Source organism: Piliocolobus tephrosceles, chromosome 6 (genome assembly GCF_002776525.5).
Source record: "Piliocolobus tephrosceles isolate RC106 chromosome 6, ASM277652v3, whole genome shotgun sequence".
NCBI classification, from domain to species: Eukaryota; Metazoa; Chordata; class Mammalia; order Primates; family Cercopithecidae; genus Piliocolobus; species Piliocolobus tephrosceles.
This window is the reverse complement of record NC_045439.1, coordinates 140978346-141000497: the sequence shown is the minus strand read 5'-3', so window position 1 is coordinate 141000497 and position 22152 is coordinate 140978346. Positions and strand designations below refer to the sequence as shown.

The window sequence follows — 22152 nt, the reverse complement described above, 5'->3', positions numbered from 1 at the left end:
ACCTGCTCACTTTTCCTGCCTGCCCTTGACTTGGGATTTGAGGCCGACAGGCTTGCTGGATGGATCTTCTCAAAATGAGGATGCGCGTTAGTCTGGGTGGTGGCTGATTCACTTTCCAGGGTAGTCAGCCCCGTGTGGGAGCCACTGAGCTTTCTCCACTCTCTGAGCGCCTCTTCCTGAGAAAGTCCATCATGCACACTGCCTGCAGTTCTCCCTGCCCTGAGTACTGGGCCAGGGTCTTCCTGCCAGGGGCCCCATCCAATTCTGTGACCTTCTTAACCCCGGGGAAATGGCAGGTGCTCAGAGAAAGCTGGGGACCTGTGCCTTGAAAAGCGTTACTAAGATGATGACGAGCCCACTCTGCCCTGGGAAGCATGTGATGCCTCACATAGGGTGCCCTTCCATGGGGCACTGGATGCGCATGGACTGGAAGTCACAGCTCCACCATTTTGGCCATTTGACCCACACACATTTATTGTGCACAGCCAAGGCCCTGTTCTTTGCACTGGGGATACAGTGTGAAAAAGATCAGAATCTCTGCCCTTGTGGAGACCGCATTCTAATGGAGGGCAGGGGAAGAAGGAGACAGAAAAGAAAATAAGTAAAATTAGTGATGTGTCACACAGTTCTGAATGCAGTAGAGGAAAATGGTGCAAGTGAGGGGCACATGCTGGCCCAGGGCAGGTGCAGGAGGGTTGCAATTTTAGAGTGGTTAGGTAGGTTCCACTGAGATGCCATTTGAGCTGAGACCTGAAGGGTGTAGAGGTGAGCCATGTGGATGCATGGGGGAAGTGTGCTCCAGGCACCAAATGCAAAGGCCTACATTAGTTGGCATAATACTAGCTGCTAGTAACATATAAAACCCCTATCAAAATAATTGACTCCCAGGTTGCTATTTTTATTTATTTATTTTTGAGACAGGGTCTCACTGTCACCCAGTCTGGAGTGCAGTGGTGCCATCACGGCTCATTTAGCCTCAATCTCCTGAGCTTAAGGGATCCTCCCACCTCAGCCTCTCAAGTAGCTGGGACCACAGGCATGCACCACCACGCCCTGCTAATTTTTTAAGTTTTGGTAGAGACAGGGTCTCACTATGTTGGCTCAGGCTGGTCTTGAACTCCTGGGCTGAAGCAATCCTCCTGCCTCGACCTCCCAATGTGTTAGGGTTACAGGCGAGAGCCGTTGTGTCTGGCCCCAAACTCACCCTTTGTAATAGCACTAATCCCATCCATAAGATAGAAGGCCAGCTGGGCAGCGGCTCCCTAGCAATGCGGCACCCTATGGAGAGAGTGTCAACCTTCCAGGGCTAGATGTCTCTGCTATGGCCCTGGGGGGTGACAGACCCACTGGACAACACAACTCTTATGGCAGAGGTTGTCACAAAGCAGTAATACTTTTATTCCCATCAGTGATGCTGATGGGCCTGACCCTTTACAGAGAAAAACATTAGGAAAACAGAAGTGGGCAGGGACCCTAGGAACCTCCGTTCTCGATGCCCCACCCTTTACTTCTCTTGCCAGCGTCAGCCCCTTCAGACCAGAGGATATGGGGATGGCCTGGTGGGGCGGGCCACACGTGGAGCTCCCCAGGCAAGGCCACCTGCTGGCAGGGGTGAAGGCGAAGGCAGGGAAGCCAGGGCCCAGCAAAGCTCTTCTGGCGCAGGCAGCGAACGGAGAGGGGCGACAGGTGGGTTGTTCTCCTTGGTGACCGGTCCGGGGCTTTCAGCGCCCTGCGGCAGCCTCACGGGGCCCCTGCTGGCTCCGCCTCTCCTCCAGTGCCCGGCACACCCACATGGACACCACAGTGGCATTTCCGTCATTGAACTGCACGATGAACGGGTGGCCCTGCGGGGAAGAGAGGAGGCTGTGACAGGCAGTCCTTGGACTCCAGCGCTCATTGCACTTTCCAGGGCCCTCAGCCTGGATCTGATCTTTCCCCAGTAAGCCTGTAAGGTAACGAGGGAGGCTATCAGCTCCATTTCATGGCCTAGATAACTGAGGCCCAGGGACGGGCAGTGACATACTAGTCAGTACCAACCGTCTGGAGCACTGTCTGGCCTATCTCAGACTCTGCCACCTCTTCCTGAGGCTTGCACTAGCCTGGAAGGTGCTTAAGGGGGAGAGCCTGTCTTCACTGCACACTCTGCCTGGCCCTTCCTCTGCCCAGCATCACTCGCATGGCCCGTCGGCCAAGGCCTGGCACTGTTGCCAGCTTTCCGGTTCAGTTGCTGCCCAGAGACCAAAGAATCATCTCGTCAGAGGCTATGTCAACCCCTTTTAGCTTTCTCCTTTGTCTACAGCTCTCCTATAAAGAAGTCACCACCTGTAACTGGAGGGAAGGCAAACATGTCAGGGGAAGGGGGAGAGGGAGCAATGTGCTGGGCTGTGCACAGGATCACTGGGTTCCTGGTGAGAAGTTCCAGTGGGGGCTGGACTCTGGAGGGGCCGGCCCTGTTGCCCTGTGGCCTGCCTCTGGTTCTAACCCACTTATCACACAGGCAGGCCAGGTTCGATTTAGCCAGTTCTCTTCTCTGCTGTCCTGAAGCACAAAGATTTACATCCACAATCTTAGGGCCTCCTGGGAATTCCCAGGGAAGGTCAGAAAAAAGCAGGGACAACCCCAGGTCACCAGGCCACAAGTCAGAGGTGAAAGGAAAAGTGAAAAGCCTTCTCTTTCCTCCTCTTCACCAAGCGGCTTCTTGCCCAGGAACTTACACCTGGTGGCTTCCTCTCCCACCCAAAACTGTGCAGCTTGCATGGTGAGACTCGGGGAGCCATAGTGAGGAGAGAGAATTGGGAAGATGAGGGTGCTCTGTGTCTCCCCCTAGCTCTTCTCCCTCCCCGTCTAGCGGCCGCTTCCTCCTCGATCCCTCCAGCTCTTCTCCCTCCAGCTTTCTCAGCCCCTCTTGGGCCTGTCCTCCGCCTGCACAGGGTGGGCTGGGCTTTCAGGGTTGCTTTCCCAACACACCCCAGCCTTGACTGTAGCCCTGGAGAGGCTGCTTAAAGAGCCACACAGCCTCGCCATGAGCTCATCACAAAGCCAGGAGGGATGTGGACCCTGGCTGTCCCAACCTCAGCGTCTGCATGGCCCCTCTGGACCACAGGTCAGACCTGTGGGGGACAGGAGAAGAATGCCCAGGCCGCCTCACCCTAGGCTGATGCAGTGCCTGCCCCCAACCTTCCCAATCGAGGTTGGGAAACCTGCCCTGGGGACACCCTGTGTGAGTCTAGCTCAGAGGCACACAGAGCAGTCAGAGCTGTGAGGAGGAGGAGGAAACTTGGCTTCGAAGGTGCCAAAGCACCCAACCCCAGGCAGGGACCTGCTGAGGCTGGGGTGGAGCTAGGCCTGGAGCCCAGCTGGGCACTTCCCATAATCTGCTCAGAGCACTCTTGGAGGCTCCTGACACATCTGTGGGACCCCTAAGGGCGCAGGGGCCATGGAGGCCAGGCTGGGTGTGGCCCTGTGGGTGGCAGAGGCTTGGCCTGGGGCCTGAGGCAGGAGAGGCCCAGGAAGGACTGGATTTTGGCTTCCACATGTTCTCCTCCCCATATATATGCCCACCCCATGGCTGCTTTCCCAAATTGCTGCCTAGACAGAGGAAATCCTTCCCAAAGTCCAAGCATGCACACTTCCTCTCAGGAGGCTCGGGAGGGGCGACCTCCTGCCCTTCTAAAGAACAAAGGGAGAAGCTGTGCTCAGGAGTGACAGGCCCCTCCCCCCAAGCCCCGGGTAACACAGTGTCACTTTCCCAGAATGCCGGGTGACTTTGGGGCCCATATGCTCCATCTCTGTTATCATCTGTTCTGGAACAAGCAGAGCGGAACAGCAGGAGGGGAGTGGAGGCATTCCTCCACGCTACAGAAGGGCGGATGGCCGCACTGCAGGGAGACAGTTTGCCCAAGTGCCCCGGTAGGCGAGGGGAGAGGGCTGCTTGGCTGCCCCATCCTCGGCTCTGGTGGAGACGCCAGCCTCTCCTGCCCTCCTAGGCTGGGAGGTGACTCGTCTCCTGCTGCTGCTGAGGCACGTTGTATCCCTGACACTTTACCCCACCTGCAAGGGAAGCGACCTGGACCCAATGGTTTTGTCCTCAGCCACTGTTGATTGGTTTAGGGTGCTTGCCTGAGACAGAATCACAGGGGGCAGACAGACATGGAGGGGACCCAGCGTCCTAGGCTGTGGCCTGTGGACCTGGTAGCTGCTGGCAGCCATTCACCACCATTTGACTGGACACACAGAAAAAGCCAGTGTGCAGGGCCCAAGAGCAGGAGATGCTGTCCAGAGGCAGGCAGGAGGGGGTCCTGACGGCACTGGAGACCCTGGGGTCATTATACCCAGAGCCTGGCAGCGACTCTGCCTGCAGGGTCCACACGGTCACAGGATCCTATGAGGCACCTCACAGGCTGGGGCTGGTTTCTGTTATTTGCAGCCAAAGAAGTGTTAACTCACATAGGTGGGCACAATCGCCTCCACTCTACTGATGGAGGCTGCAGGGTCACAGCTGACCTGCCTGAGCTCCCAGGCGTGGGACTGAACCACAACTCTGTAACCCAAACCCACTGCCCTGGGCTCTTCCTGGATAGAGGAGGGAGAATCAGTATTCAGATTGCAATTCCCCCTCATCTTGTTTTTACCTTGGCGACTCAAGCCTGCCTAGCCAGAGGTACCACCAGGGGTGCAGGCTGCAAGCCTAGACCATCCCAGGTCTTGACCTCTATCAGCACTGTCCCTTGGACATACTGGGAGAGTCAATGACTCCCCCTCCTCCCATCAGCCCTGCATGGGATTCAGGGAAAATACACCATGACCCCCATTTTAGAGGAGAGGACACTGAGGCCCAGGGAGGGAAGAGGGGGGTTAGGAGCTGGCACTGAGCTCGTGTCTCCTGGTTTCTATTCTGGAGTATTCTCGGGGCTGGCCTGGCTCCCCTGGGACTCTGGCCGGTGTGGTTCTCTCCTTCCTCCTAGACTGTAACTGACGCCCTTAACCCTGTGACATGCACAATGCAGGCATTCCTCATGAGTTTAGCAAGCAAACAAAATCTGATGGAGAATTTGGGAGGAAGCACAAAACTCACTTGGCCACCCAGAGGTGCCCGAGTTCCACACAGCCAGATGCTCTAGGCATCCTGGCAAGGCCAGACTCCTAGAGATGGATGGAGATAGCAGACCAAATAATACCAAATCCAGCTGGGAGGCGACCCCACCTCCTTCGTATTACTGATGAGGCACATTGTATCCGTGATGCTTTACACCACCCTGCAAGAGACTGACTTGGACAAGGAGTACTGCGTGCTGGGCACCTGCCAAAGGTTTGTCCTGATGTACCCACTGGTTCCCATGCTCACTGTGGCCCACACACAGCTATGTATCTCCATTGCACCAAAGACTAAACTGACACTCAGTGTGTAGAAATTGCCCAAGGGCAACCAACTAGGCAGTTGGGCTAGAACCAGAACACGGCTCTCCTGACTCCAAATGCCTTGCTCTCCTGTGCCTGCAATCAGAGAGCCAACCTCGAAGCTTCTTGCAGAGTCTCCAGCCCCTGCGGCTGGTCCCTCCTCTGGGCTTGGGTGAAACATACATCCCTCCCAGGCAGAGGAATCCAGGTGCAGGCAAGCTCTTGCAGTCCCATCAGGCTACAAGGAACAATGGAAGCACAGGCACCAATACACATGCTTGTCAAGAGCATCTTCCACCCACGGTGACCGCCCCAGGCATCTACACCTCTGTCCTACACGCAGAAAGCATGTTCGCACCATTCCTGCACAGTCATGTCTGTGGAGCCTGGCTGGAAAGGCTGAAAGATCTTGCTGCCTCATCACCAGGCAGTGAGAGCCACTCTCATTCCCTGGATTCTCTCAGGGCCAATTGCGACAATTAAACTGACGAGGGTTGAAGTTATTATGGTCCACAGACTTTGCCACAAAAGATGGAGACACAATGAAGGGAAAAGAATAGGGCTGCCAGAGGCAGGATGACTCCAAAAGTGGGACACAGGGGAGACTCGGGGAGGTGCCAGCATCACCTGGGCAGACACCCTCACCAAAGGGGCTGAGAAGCACAATGAGGGACACTGGTGAAAACATCACAGTCATGAAGATGAATTGTAGTTGCTCACCACTCCCTCTTCCACCTGGGCATTAGTCAGTGTGTCACTAGTTTGACTCTTTGCCTCTGTACTAACGTCCCTAATCCCCTGTGGTGAGATGCCTTCCTGATGGACTGATAGCAGGACACTCCTGGGCCCCTCCCACGTGGAGGCAGGGGGGCAGGGCATGGTGTGCTGGTTGTGTGGACAAGAATGGAGGCTCCGAGCCTGCCATAGTGTGTGAGTGCTGCCTGAGGCTTGTGGGCCTGGACTTCCAGTCCAGTGTTCATTTAGTGACACCTCTCTGTCTGCCATTAGTTGGGCTTTGAGCTTCTTCCGAAATAGGAATGTAACTATTTGGGGTCCCCATACTTTCATCTCTTTCTATAACTTTCTAGAGAATATCATGCATTTGAAGAATTTATTAACTTGCTGGTGTGGCTGCAGGGCCTGGTGCAATGCCTGCATGTGGTAGGCCCTCATGAAAAGGTGACTTATATATTCTGTACGTATACATCTACTCACCGAGCACTTGCTGTGTACAGGCACTGGCTGAATGCCTTACATCTGCACACAGCTCTCTTGAATCCTCCTGGCACCCCCATTTTATAAAGGAAACTACAGCTCTAGGAAAACTTGATGATATGGGGCAAGGTCATGGAGAAAGTAGCAGAATTCGAGTTTTAACCCAGGACACTCTTCTACCATGGAAGACACCACACTGCCTGCCTACTGGTGGTGTCTCTCTGGGGAGATGCCTCCATAAGCTGTGGCTGCTCTAGACATTTGGTGGCTCTCTGGACCACAGGACTTCTCCTTCAGGGTGAGCACCAAGCACCTCCTCTCCCACCAAGGATGCTGCATGGGATAGGAGGCCAAGGACCCAGGAACCTGTTGAAGCAGTAAGCCTGGCCTAGTAAAGAGTCCAACAAACTGCCGTTGGACAGGGCAGCCCTGTGATCAGGTGACTGCCCTGTAAATGGTGATCTGAGAGGCCGAAGGGACCTCCAAATGCCAACCTACTGCCCATCCCTTTGTCTTTCCTTGCCGGACCTGTGAACCTTGCTTAAAGGCTCTGTGCATCTCCCTTCAGGATTCCAGCCTGCTTGGCTGTGGTAACCCTTCTGTCCCTTCTCACACTAATGGAGTGTTAGGACTAGATGGGATCTCAGTCCAGTGGAGCCATAGGGTGTGACATGTTTTGGGGGCTCTGCAGCTGTTTCAAATTCTGTTAAGAATTTTTTTAGCTACAGTTTTAAAAACTGATTAAAAAAATAACATACACTCAACTATGGTCAAAGAGTTACACTGAATACTGTTACCTCATACTGTGGTGTTACTTTTTGCAGCTCTTAGAGTCCACTTAGATCTGTGCATATTATTCAGCTTCTTATATGGCAAGCATGGGCTAAGAGGGCTGCTGTGGCACACTGGTCATTTGAAAAAAGATGTCCACTCAGGACATACGCATGCATGTGTAAAGCTGTGTGAGTGCACCACAGCCCAGGTACACTGAGCCCCATCACCTACATCGCGGTGGGGGATGCAGTGTGGTCCATGGCTCTGAGTTTCTGATGGTGTCAGTTCCCAAAAGTTTTGAGTACTATTTGTCTGACCAATGTATTTACCATAAGCAATTCATATGAACAGCTGGTCACTGCTGTCAGTGACTAACTGTAAAATAAAACGTTTCTGCTATTCCTCTCTTAAGCATCTACATTGGTTTGACAGATGCCTAAGTTGGGAAGGCAACTGGGTGAGTGAAGATCTCCTTGACACTGTGCTACTGGGACAATATACAGAAATAAGCTGAGTGTAGATATGAGATTGCTACTAGCCTCCGTGACCCTGGCTCTCAGAATTTGTGTCCTTTAAGTCTCATGGATGACTTTAAAAAGAAGTGTCTACAATGGATACTAATACATTCATGCTAAAACCCCCCCACTTCTACATTAATTTTGAAGTCTTGCATTAATTTTACATAATAAAACATGTTCCACTGTTAAAGATTTAAAGCTACCAATCTGATCTCTACTTACCCCGCAGAGAACTTCAGATTAGAGAAGTTAAATAATTTATGGAAGGATGTACAGATTTCCAATGTCTGCTGAATTGCTGACAAGTGGCAGGACAGTTGGCAGCTTGATCATATTAATTACATGTGATAATAAATCATAACTATCCCTGGGGCCAACTCTTCCTTCCAGGCTGGGCGTGGCCAGGCTAATCAACAGGAGTGGTCAGGGAAGGAGGGTCCCTGATAAGTGACTCCACAAGAGGAAGCCAAAGCATCACAATAACAATCTCCCCACCGCCCCGTACCCTGTGTGGGGTGACTGCAAGGGCTCCTGGCTAAGAGTCAGTCAGCTCTCCCCTCGCCATCCCACTAAGGCCTCGCCTATAAAAGAGGTAATACTAAAGAGTGGAGGGGGCCTCCCTTCCCCTGGCTTCATTCTATGTGGAAGGACTGCTGCTGTTGTAACACTCCTGAGCCCTGTCCCCAGGGAGGGAGTGGCAACACTGGGCGGGTGGGCCCACCGGGTGGGTCTGGCTGGCCTGCCATCTCATGCCGAGCCTCCAGGCAGGCTCTAAGCCTGCAGGAGGCCTGCAGTTGTTCACCTCTGCTTAGCGAGGCCACTGGGGCCACACTTGTAAATACATCCTCCAATCCAGATTTGTATAGAAGTAAAGCTGATACTTTATCTCCATCATTTCTGGGTCTCATCTGTCAGCTGGTTTTGAACACAAGGCAGCTGTCTGCAGCTTCCTTACCCACACCGAATACCACCTGCTCTCTCTTCCTCCCAGAGTGGGTTCTAAGGACCAAATGAAATCACCTGACCCTGAGGCGGTGCTTCACAGATATACTCTGGGCACGTGATGGTTATTCCTCCACACAGAGTGCAGGTCCTGCACTTGGGGGCACAGTGGTGAGAGGAGGTGCTTGCACCAAAGATGTGAAGTCTTCCTGTCCACCCAGCAAGCATACCTGGGCAAATGCCACGAATGCAGAGCTTCCCACACAAGGCATTTGTTCTGAGAACGTGCTTTCTCGGCCTCTGATTTCTCAAGCTTTTCCATGGTTGGGGGTTTGGGTTCCTTGCTAGCCTTTCATTTCCTTTTAAGACCTGGGAAGTGGTATGCAGCTGTGACATGTTGTTTCAATCAACCTTCCTGAGTTTATCCTTCGTAATTGCTACAGAAATAAATGTTTTCCCCCAAATATTCCATTATTAGCAGCAAATCGCGTACCTCTAGCCATCCTAGACAGTACACAGGCATCTAAGGGGGTCAAGAAGCTCTCCACTTTTCATCTGAGCAGATCTGTGTTCCTACACAGAGTAACACACCAGAAACAGCCCACTGGGAGAACAAAATGTTTCCAGAGGTATCCGTGAGTCATTCTAGGGCCTGTCCTTACAGAGCAGCTGCAGGACCAGTGTCGCACGGTGTTGGGTGGGGCACAGGACGACTCCAGTGAGCCATGGTGAGGTGGGTAGACACTTGGGGTGCTGCCACTCATGAGTCTGTCTGAGGAAGCTGATCCTTGTGAATGGCAGGATGATGCCACTGGCCTGTTTAAAGGGGGCTGTGGTGGCTGCTCTGGCAGGGGCCTTGGAAAGGACTGGGCAGGTTGTACCGTGGGGGACATGCTGGCTGCCTCTGGCAGTTTTGGGCCATGCAGATGCCCAGAGGAATCAGGAGGGAGGATGCCAGAGGAGAGTGGGCATCCTGCTCCAGATGATACTAAGGACTCACCCCTGAAAAGCGGAGTCTGCAGCATGTCCACGCCTTGAATATGGGGCCAGTGACAAGTGTCTAGATGCTCAAGGTTTGTCTCTCGGGGTGATGGCTGTGTGGTGATGGAGGTTTAAAGACACAATGCTCAGAAGGATAGATTCTCCCTTGTCCTCTCCTTTCCTTACCTCTTGAGTAAGAAAACATTTTAGGCCGGGCATGGTGGCTCATGCTTGTAATCCCAGCACTTTGGGAGGCAGAGGTGAGTGGATCACCTGAGGTCAGGAGTTCGAGACCAGCTTGCCCAATATGGTGAAACCCCGTCTGTACTAAAAATACAAAAATTAGCCAGGTGTGGTGGCCTGTAATCCTAGCTCCTCCAGAGGCTGAGGCAGGAGAACTGCTTGAACCTGGGAGGCGGAGGTTGCAGTGAGCCGACATTATGCCACTGCATTCTAGCCTGGGCCATGGGGCGAGACTCTGTCTCAAAAAACAAAAACAAAAACAAAAACAAACAAACAAAAAAAAATGAAAGATGTGAATTCTCAGATTAAAAAAACCACAGTGATTTCCAAGTAAAATAAATATAAAATCTATACCTAGAAAAACTATAGTGAAAATGAAAGCACCAAAGAGAAACACATATTGCCTAGAAAGGGTAGCAGTTTGGCAGTCAGTAGATTCTTACCACCATCAGTAGAAGTTAGAGGACAACAGAGTATCTCCAAGGTACTCGGGAGAAATTATCCACCTAAGCTTCTAAACCCGATTAAACTAACAATCAAGAGTTAGGGCAAAGGGAAGCCAATCCTAGAACCAAAACTCAGACTGTTTTACCACTCACAGACCATACTGACAGAACTCTTGATGTACTTCAGAAAGGAAAAGAAACCTCCGAAGGAATGCAATCACAATGAGGAATAACTGGCAAGCATGTGGATAAATGTGAACAAGCAGTAACGATATAAAGCCACAACCGCAGTAATGATTTTGAAGATCTAAAAACAAGGGGAAATGAAATTCTGGACTGTGATAACATGTAAGAAGGGAGTGATGAGAAACTGTAAAACCCCGAAGTCTGGGGCAAAAGGGGCTGTGGTAAAGACTGCTAGTTGCCCCTGGTATCCATTCTCGCTTTCGTCATTGTGGTAAGAGTTCTGATTTGAGCAGGAAACACTCACCTGCAGAGCAACAGCACTCCCAGGCTCCCTGCGGGTCAGTTTTGGCCAACGCCACGTGAACAGATACACTGTGTACCAGTTCCTAGAAATTCTGTCCTTAAAAGAAGGGGCAAGCATTTCTACACCCTTTCCTCCTGTCCTGCTGGCTGGAGCTTGAATGTCCCTTAAGGAGCTGCCAGATCAGTCTAGGCACCCTACTTCCTGTCTGCTTTCACATGAGTAAGAAACACCCTCCTGTCTTGTTTAAGCCGCTATTTGTTTTTTATTATATACAATTGAAGCTAACTTAGGGATAAGCAATTAGGGGCCAGAAACAGAATATGATTTCCAAACCAACGTAAAACTAAATGTGAAGGGAAAAACTGGATATATTAAATAGTTTGGATATTTGACCTCACTCAAATCTCATGCTGAAATATAATCTCCAGTGTTGGGGATGGGGCCTGGTGAGAGGTGACTGGATCGGGGGGTGGAGTTCTCAAGAATGGAATGAGTTCTCACGAGATCTGGTCCTTTAAAAGTGTGTGGCACCTCCCCACTACCCACTGTCTCTCTTGCCCATGTTTTTGCCATGTGATGTGCCAGCTCCCCTGTTGCCTTCTGCCATGATTGTAAACTTCCTGAGGCCTTATCAGAAGCTGAAGAGATGCCTGGAGCCATGCTTCCTGTACAGCCTGCAGAACTGTGAGCCAACTAAACTGCTTTTCAGGTTACTCGGTCTCAGGTTTCTTTGTATTAATGCAAGAATGGCCTAAAGAAACCTTACTCCAATAGAATGGACAAAGAAGAAAAAATAAATCAAAAAAGTAGACAGAAAGTACAAAATAGGACTGTAGAAAAAAAAACTCAAGTATATTAATAAACAATAAATATAAATGATTAATCAATTAATAGAGCCTTAGTTAAAATTTAAAACATCAACAACGAAATGCAGAGATTCATGTAAAAGAACACAGAAGTAAAGGATAATCAAACATAGCAAATACTAACCAAAAGAAGATGGCATAGCTCTATTAATAACAACCAAAAATAAAATTTGAAGGAAAATATATTACAGATAGAATCACCTCATAAAGACAAAAGGCATACTTTGAAATGAAGACACAATATTTTGACATATGCAACTTAACATTACTGCCTTAAAACATATAAAGCAAAAAAGGACAGGAATGCAAGGAGAAACAGACAAAGCCACAGTAGTAGCGCGAGATTGTAGCATACCTCTCCTAGAAATTGATAGATATAATGCAGGTAGGAAGTCAGTACAGTCACAAAATATTTGAGAAACACAATAAAGTTGATCTAAAGGACATCCATAGGACATTGCATTTAACAATTAGAGAATATACTCTTTTTTTTTTTTTTTGAGATGGAGTCTCACTCTGTCGCCCAGGCTGGAGTTCAGTGGCATGATCTTGGCTCACTGCAAGCTCTGCCTCCCGGGTTCACACCATTCCCCTGCCTCAGCCTCCTGGTTAGCTGGGACTACAGGTGCCCGCCACCACGCCCGGCTAATTTTTTGTACTTTTTTAGTAGAGCTGGGGTTTCACCGTGTTAGCCAGGATGGCCTTGATCTCCTGACCTTGTGATCTGCCCGCCTCAGCTTCCCAAAGTGCTGGGATTACAGGCGTCAGCCACTGCGCCCGGCCGAGAACATATACTCTTTTCCAGCAGAGAGAACACTGGGGGGACAAACCAAATGACCATGTTCTAAGGGAGTCTAAACAAATAACAAAGATCTGATGTTATACATAGCATGCTCTTTGGCCACAGTGGATTAAAATTAGATAATAACCACAAGATAACAAACATCTTTCACTATTTGGAGATAAAGAATACTTCTAAATAATCTGGTGTAAAAAAATCCTAATTGAAATTGAAAATTACTTAGAATTGAATGACAATGAAAACACTGCATGTAAATACTTGTTGAATGCAGCTAAAGCAATATCAGCAGGCAACTTCATAGCTTTATAGGCATATGTTAGGAAAAAATATTGAAAATTTATGAGCTAAGTGTTTAATACATTATAAAAAGAACAAAAAGTATGTCTAAAGAAGTAATAAGATGGCAAGTAATAAAGAACATGAAGGAATTAAATAGAAAGATGTCATGAAGATGATCAAAATTGGTAAAGGGAAAACAAGTAAATATCAAGAAGGGAAAAAAGACACATAACCACAAATCCAGTCAAAATTGAAAAAGAATAAGGGCCTACCGTATGAATGATATGAAGCCAACATTTGAAAAATGCTGAATGACAGCTCAACAGCAGAAAGGGAGTGTGAGATGATAAGTGGAGAAGTGATAATGGCGATGGCTGGCAAGGTGCCAATGAGTGCTGACAAAACATCACCCCCCGCAGGGGCGTCAGAGGTTTCAGAGTCCTAGGATCATAGTTTTAACTTTTCAAAGCACTTCATATCCATTGTCTCATCTTATTTCAAGAAGCAGTCAATTAAGTAAAGGCTGCTACCTCCTTAAAATCTTAGTAACAGCTTTTCTAGTTCCTTAACGGAGAAACAAACCATTTACACAAAGACTGAGCCAAAGTGGAAAATTTTTGCTGCTATCAAATCAACAAACAATAAAGAGGAAAAAATTGCTAAAGACATTGGACATCAAAACTTCGGGTAAATAACCTTAAATGAAGTACCTTTTTTTTTTTTTTTTTTTTTTAACTATTTTCAGCTGTGATGTTCCAGAGTTATCTGACCCTCACTCAGTTCAGTGGAATGGGCTGCTGAGGGTCAGGAGTGCAGGGAGCTGGCTGGGGAAAATTTGGAAGAAGAGCATAACAAAGGTCAAAGTCATCAGACCTAGTCTAGTTTTCCACAGGACTGAAAATTACCAATTATTCTCAAGTTTCTGCTATTAGCAACTAATGTTTTCCATCTGAAACAGACCACGCCCTTTTATAAAAAAGGAAATGCACAAAAAGGAAGCAAACTGTTAGAAAATTCTGATCATTTTGCATCCCAGCAGCAAATAAAAACCATCAACAGAACTCACTCTTAGTCTTGAGCAATATTTTCTAAAACAAAACACAAAGAACCTGTGGTATTTAACTATTCTGTTATTGATTTACTGCGGTTTGCAAGGTAACGCTGAAGAAAATTAAATGTACAGAAGGCTGAAATGCGTTTTCCATGGTGGTGAGTGGTGTGACCCGTGTTTTCCAAGGTGGTGTCGCTGGTCATGCGCAGAATGAAAGACTGAGGGAGCACACATTGGTTACAAATAAGCTGGCCACCTTCACTGCTGAGCCTCATGAAACCAAAGTCTATTTTCACTGTTAAGAAAGTTATTTAGTTGCAAGCTTCCTTCTAATGGTAGCTGTGTCTATTTTATCGAGGGTCTTTAATTCAATAAGATTCACTATGGACGTGCGGAGCAGCTTCTATGTGCCTAGATCTAAGCCTGGTTTTAGAACCTAAGGACTTTTCCTTGGCACATTCATGACTCTTTGGTCCTCTCAGAAAATAAAACCTCAGTAGTTTGAAGTCCACCTTAATTACTGATTCAAGATGAAAATAATCATATTGCTTCAAACTTGGACATTTATATACAACATGATCAAAGAGTATATTTTCTATGCAGTGAAATGGCCAGTTTCCAAACTTAGGGGCACTTTACTATCTATAGGCCACTATACTTTGACACCCTTGTCTTAGACTAAGAATCTGGAAGTTAAACTAGAACTTGAACATTTTAATTTCAGGTAGTCCCTCAAGCTTTTCCTTAAGCCAATTTTCTTGTATTTTAGACTTGATTCTAACAAGCTTAGTATCTGATTTCCCAACTGAAAGCACAAGAGAAACAGCCAAACAGAAGGGGAAGAGGAAGGTCTGTTAAAGGGAGGAACAAGAACAGCAGCAAGAAATGACATCTACTAGCAACCAGCCTAGGGACAAATGGCCCTACTCGTGTCAGTATCAGGAGATACTGGTATAGAACATGGCAAACAAACAATGACCATAATAATGAGTTTAAGAATTTTTTGGTTTTTTTAGAGATGAGGTCTCACAGTGTTGCCCTGACTGGAGCACAGTGGCTATTCACAAGCACAATCATTGCACACTACACCCTTGAACTCCTGGGCTCAAACGATCCTCTTGTTTCAGTTTCCTGAGTAGCTGGAAGTAAATTTAATTTAAAAAAAGATTAAATCCTGATGCATGTAAGTTGTTTAAGAGGATAGAGAAGTGTTATAATACATTTAAAACCTCTGGCTTGTGATTGTTTAAAGTTTGATTTTATAAAGAATATACTACAGTTATCTGAATAATTTTCTTACATGGAGCAGCTCATCCACCTATGATGTCGCCATGTGAGATTTAGAAAATCCACATTAAACAAAATGAAGGCTCTCACTTTGCCCACTTTTCTGTAAGTCTGCCATGAAGCACCATGCTATCTCACAGGGACAGACAAGCCTGCCGATCCTCTGAATTCAGTCAAGACATATGGGGCCGCTTAGGGCTCAAGTTTACCTTGGCTTCTTTGCAGAGAGTTTGATTACTTTTAAGATTTATGGTCAAAGCGGGGGGGGGAAAAAGAAATACCTCACAGAGCAGATTTATAACTTCATCTTGATTTTTAATACCATTAGGGATGACATCCTATGACATAATCTTGGAATGACTGCAGGGTGACTCAGAAACTCAGTGGGAAGTTTTACATTTTAGGGTATGGAGCATTTTGTAGTTGCAAGGTCAGGTAGGAAAGGACCAGGAAAATGAGCCAGAGAGACGGTCAGAGAGTGAGTGTCAGCTGGTTTAATTTTCTGTGTCAACCCCGAAAATTAGATAAACAATGACAAACCAGGCTTTTTAAATGAACTTGTCACTTCTGGTTTTCTTGATACAGAGCAACATTTTTCAAGTCCTGGTAGCCCCAAAGACAGATTTAACCCCTGAGAGGTGTATCCAAGTGTTTCAAAGTCCTCACATCTGAAAACAAAAGGTTTAGTCTAACCCTATACCCCTTGAAAGAAAAACTAATTATCCTTGAAATTTAAATACTCTTCTCATAACAATTAAGGGAACTTTGCCTACAGCCAAAAGGTCCAGTCATTTGCAGGAGGGTCTTAGCAACGTCCTAGTTTTTTCCACCAGACCAACTCAACCCTTCAACACAGTTCCTTTGATCTCAACCTCCTTTTGCAAACATGACCTCCAACCACTGTTCTAAGCAATACTGTCCACATTGAGCAGGTACTGGCTCTCTTCTCACCAATGCAGGTGAGCAGAGACCTGGCCCTGCCCCTCCTCTGCCTGGTGCTTTGTCGTTATGAAGAGGTAGGAGGTAAGAACTGCCCTGACTTTTATATGCTTTGTGCTATATTGTAAGTCTTTGTTGCAGCTATGACATTCTCCCTGGTGGTGAGGGGAACAGATCAGTGAATCTTCCTAATAGCTCCCCCTATTGCCTTTGTTGTAAGGATATTTATTTAAAGACAACCCAGTTTGAATATGTTGATTTGGAGACAGAAATACTTATATTTACTGATATCAGCATTTGAGTAGGGGTTTTGATTCTCCAACTGGCTTTTGAGCTCATTATCTTATTTCAGTGTCACAACAACCCCATGAAGTAGCTGGATGGCATTACTGTTACTTCCTTCAATTTGTGGATTTTGCCAAGGTAGAGTTGGGATTTGCACTGGATGTCAGCTCCCAAGCCTGTGCCTTTTGTGATGATGTGCAATATAATAGCAGCTAGTCGTGAGCACTTACCCTGTGCCAGGTGCTCATTAGGTGCTTTCATTTACATTAGTTCACGTGATCTCCAAAAGCCCTATCAGAAAGTAAATGATAACCTATTTTATAAACAAGGACACTGCACTCTAAGGTGTTAATGACGCCCGAGCCCAAGTTTCTTGAGATTCTTGGCCTTCGCAGGTCAGTCTTTCCTTACACTCCACTCCACAAGTGGTCAATATAAGCCCCTGCATAACAAAGTCACAGAGTCTGCCCTAGAGAAAATATGAAACAGGTGATTTGAAGCCCTTTAATCCTTCAGTCTTTGCCTCATCCCTCAACTCCAATGCCCCTTTTCCTGTTTAATGCAGAAGAGTCACCTCTTCCAAAGCTTCAAAATCATCTGATGCCAGCTAACTGCTGACATTAAGCCAATTCACAGGAAAGTATGAATAACTTAAGAAGGGCACTAGGGCCACGTGCATTTGAAAAGAAGATGCTTGGCTCCTGCCCAGCTGTAGCTCAGATGTCTCACAGGTGGACTATTCATGGCGGGGCTCTGTCTGAGTAGACAGGTAATAATTTACCTGTGGTTTCCAGGAGTCCTGTGGATTTCATTCTCTACAACACAGCTTATTCCCCCTAGCTCTGACTCTGTCTTCTGCAAAATATGGAGAACAGCGTCCACCTCACAGGAGGACAGTGTGTGTGAAATTCGTAGCCCAGAGGCAGTTCCATAGTCATGACTACCAATGGCCTCAATTTTGCAGTACTTTTCATACTCCTTTTCTACGGAAATTTTTATAACACCTAACACATGTTCAGCACTAAGTGTGGCAGACATTAGGACATAGGTTTTTTTCGTTTTGTTTTGTTTTGTTTAAATGTGACTGGCTCTCCTGACAGCTGCAGTAGAGAATTAAAGGCCCTGCTTTCCACATCTTAAGGACCCTCACCACTCAGTAAGCAGCCCCTCCTCTGACCCTCAGCCCTAAAGACCCAACTTGCTCCCCATTTAAAACAAGAATGACCAGACTTCTGGGTTTAGAATTCCATGTAACTAAACCACAAAATAGGAAAAAGGAATCCCAACTGTTGCACTTGTGCACAGCCTATAGACAAGACGGCAGTGCCCTCAGACAGCATTTCAAATACAGTTTATTAGTGTGTGATATGAAAAGGGTATTTTTATTGCATGATATAATGCAATGGGACCTTGGGCGCTCTGTGGAAAGACCTCACACTCAGAAGTGTAATGAACCCGTAGTCCCAAAAACATTATACTGTACATTAACCTATCATTAATGGCACATTAGGGCTAGGGGCATTGCACGCTTGCTGGTCAGGGCTCCATCAGGACAGTGTTGAGAAAACCACACAGTCTTCCCAGGCTTAAAACAAATAGAAAAAATAAATATTCCTGATGTCTACAGGCTGCTTTAAAGGAAGTTCAATCCAGCTCTGCCTTGCAGTTTCCAAGCCTGCTTTTTTAAGACTGGAAGAAAGATACACAACTAAACAAAGGGAAAAGAAAACGACTCTCTTGTAGTTTACCCCCAGCTACTGGCTATTCAACCTCAATGTTGCTCGACAAGGTCATGAGCAAACAGCACCTTGGTAGTATAAAAGCTGCCCAAAGGACACTCGGGCCTGGACCACAGACTGCAGAAGTGGGAAGGGGCCTTGGAAATTGTGTGTCCACCCCCTTCACTGTCTAGATGGAAAAATCAGTCTTCAATAAGATGAAGGAAGAGACAACACATTCAACAGAAAAACAGGCAAAGAATGTGAAAAAAATACATGTGGCCAATAAACATATGAAAGAAGTGTTAATCCTCATACTTAAGAAAATAAATGTAAATTAAAACAACTACTAGTTCTTTTTTTTTTTTTTTTTTTTGAAGCAGAGTTTCACTCTTGTCACCCAGGCTGGAGTGCAATGGCGTGATCTCGGCTGACTGTAACCTCTGCCTCCCAGGTTTAAGCGATTCTCCTGCCTCAGCCTCCAGAGTAGCTGGGATTACAGGGTGCCCCCACCACGCCCGGCTAATTTTTGTATTTTTAGTAGAAATGGGGTTTCACCATGTTGGCCAGGCTGGTCTTGAACTCCTGACTTCAGGTGATCCACCCAGCCTCCCAAAGTGCTGGGATTACAGGCATGAGCCACCACGCCTGGCCAACTAGATACCATTTTGCCACTGATTGGGTTGGCAAGGATTAAAATCTGATAATTTCGTATCAGAAGAAATGAAGAAGAGTTAACATTATCATATCCAGTATACAAAGATGTATACATAGAGACACGGTCACTGTCTTAATAAAAAAAAAATCTGGAAATGGTCAAAATATTCTATGACAGGGTCCTGGACAAATAAATATGATACATCCATAGTATGGAATACTATGCAGCCATTAAGAATGAGGTTGATCTTTATATTATATGGAAAGACCTCAATGACATACTAAGTAAAAAAGCAAGGTGCAGAATAAAAAGAATTAAAAATTCTAGAAGGATACACAAGCTACTATTAACAATACTTATCTCTAGAGATTGGGGCTGGAGGATATGGAGGATTGGAAGGAGACTAACTTCTTACTGTATATCCTTCTGTACTGTGTTTTTTTTTTTTTGAGACAGGGTCTCCCTTTGTCACCCATGCTGGAGTGTAGTGGTATGATCATGGCTCACTGCATCCTCGATCTCACGGGCTCAAGTGATCCTCTCATGTCAGCATCCTGAGAAGTTGGGACTATAAGCAGTGCCACCATGCCCAACTAATTTTTAAATCTTTGTAGAGACAGGGTCTCACTATGTTGCCCAGGTGGGTCTTGAACTCCTGCGATAAAGTGATTCTCCTGCCTCAGTCCTCCAAGAGCTAGAATTATAAGCATGTTCCACCATGTCTGGCCAAATTTTTAATCATAATTTAAAAACTAGTTTTAGCAAATAAATGATGATGATGGCAGGAATAAACATTGCTTATGAACCTATTATTTTTCAACTACTATGTTAAGTGCTTATGTGCTTCACCTTATTTGCCTTTTTTCAAAAACAGAAACAGTAAATTGGTCACTATTATCCCCCTTTCCATGTGGGTACTAAAGTTTCCAGGGGTGAAGTAACTTGCTCAAGGTGACTCTCTTACCCATCTACCTTCAATAATGAAGCAGAGTATTTACAAAATAGAGAAATACTTTGCAAACTTAAGACAGCCTGAGGCCACCTTCCCGGGGACAGCCTGCATAACCTGGCAATGATTCAAGGAGGTGAGGGGAAGGCAGGACAAAAGGCTGCTGACTGGCTGAGGCCAAATCAAATTTCTGGAAACATCTTATCTCCATATAAAAAACGGGGAGAAGTCCTGGGGACCCCAGAGCTATACATTGTTTAAGTAAATAATGCTTGCAACCAGGGACTCAAATATATAAAGCGAGTAGTTCCCTAATTAAATATAAATTAATATCAAAGGTAACACACTTGCAGTTCCATGAAGAGGAAGGTGTCTCAGATCAGCAGAATTTCAAGGTGAGAGCAGGGGCTGAGAAATATCCAGAAAAGTCTCCACACCTTAGGACGGTGCTGTGCCAAGTAAGTTTACTGTCTTCTCATTCCTCCATTTTTCCCAATTTTATTAAGAGCCTTATTATTTTTGGGTAATAGACTGCAGTAACATTTTTAAATGCTAGATTTTATTTGTCCTAGGGTCTGCCAGCACATGCTGTAATTAAAATGTTGATTAGTAAACAGTTTAAATATATGACAGACAATGCAGTTAAGGCCTACAGTTAGGTCAATATGTGATTTAGATTTGCCATTTAAAAAATCTCATTTAAATTTTGCATACATTAATCACTACCATACTTCAAGGTTCTGATATCCACCTGACTACAATATTAAAATAAAACTTGCTGCCCCAGGGAAATCCTACTTATTCTTAATTGTTTCGAGGCTTTGATGGGCTTTTAATCTAAGATTAATTTATGCAATTTTAAATAACTCTTCTTATGATTAATAAGCTTGAAAATTAAAAGGAGTCTAAAGCAATTATAATGAGCATTTGGTCATAACCTCATTAGAAGAAGGAGTGAAGGATACAGCACTGGAATTCTTACAAGACTACAATTTAAGGTTACTTTTAGAGAAGTCAAACATAGTTCCTGAAATTGCAAAGGCAGGTTAGCAAAGGTCAGTGTTAAAATGATGGCTAGCTAGATTAGCATACTAATGATTTTCCCTGATAGTGACAGAAAGGACACAGAAAAGAAGATGCAGAAAGATAGACAAGTGACATGCTGCGAAGCAGCTACAAGTGCTGAACTCGGTTTCCCATTCTTTTGGCTAGAGACCTTCGCAAAATCTGAGAAACAAGCCAAAGGGTTAGGACATTCCTATGCACGAATCAGCTTCGGCCAGAGGGTCTGGCCCAGCTGGGGCAGGCGGAATCAGTCCTGTTGTCTGCCCTGCCTGCCTATCTGTCCATTATGGACCAGCCACTTCCCTGCTTAAGAACCAACAAGAGCTTCCAACTGCCCCACTACTCTCTGGTGTGGACAGCCGTTACAGATCACATTGGCCCCATGCAGCTAACTTTACCCCATCATTTCCAAGGGTCTTTTTTGCTTTGGCCAGAGTGGGTTCTTCACTGTCCTCATTCCCTCCGGTCTTAGCCTGTGCCATTTTCTCTCCCTGGAATGTCTTCCCTCTTGTTAGTAGCAGTGATGATGATGATAATGACAATGACGATAAAAATGGTTACCATTTATTGAACACTTATTTTATGCCAGACACTGTGCTAAGTGTCTAACATTTTTATCTCACTTGAATTTCACGCTTTGCGATACTCTATTTTTGTAGGTAAGGAACCCAGAGGTGGAGAGCGTTCAGTAACACGCTGCAGGATGGACAGCTAGGAGAGGAAGGGAGAGGGAAGGGAGAAGTTGGCTTTCTGTTGTACCACGACTTTCCAAATTCTGTACTCGGGCCGGAGCCAGGCATCCTCACTGGCTACTATGGCCCCTCGGCCACTGTTCCCTGAGCTCCCGCACCACCCAAGCCAGCAGCTTGGCACTCATCCTGCCTTCTCTTCTAAATGCTGCCAATAGGCATGTCTAGTCTGCTCCTGAGGACACAGATGTTTCTTATATTCTTTCTGAACCCATCAAGGCACCTCACAGACCTGGACAACAAATACTTGTTGATTAACTGGTTTACAATAATTCTCTCCAACAAGATGCTCATTACGTTTTACCGATAATAACGGGCAGACATGAAAAGTTACAGCTTCCAGTGAGTGGGAAGGAATGTGCTTCATCTTGTTTGGATTTTCAACCACAGAGACCGCTCCAAGAGACTACCAATTCAGTGTACGCCAACTGCAAACATTCGACATACATATAATTTATTCTAAGTCACATTAAGCTTCCCTAAACACATGTATCTTCC

General features: G+C 46.5%; 1 protein-coding gene across 19 annotated transcripts in view; it reads right to left on the bottom strand.

Annotated features, from left to right (window-relative positions):
- Positions 1-1374: 1374 nt before the first annotated feature.
- Positions 1375-22152, bottom strand: part of MAP2K5 (mitogen-activated protein kinase kinase 5) — a 273801-nt gene continuing 253023 nt past the window's right edge. For all 19 annotated transcript variants that reach the window (XM_023220742.2, XM_023220744.2, XM_023220756.1 and 16 more), the window contains one exon: positions 1375-1844. In XM_023220742.2, the coding sequence (XP_023076510.1) occupies positions 1722-1844 (123 nt within the window). In that variant the 3' untranslated portion in view covers positions 1375-1721. The remainder of the gene's footprint in view (positions 1845-22152) is intronic.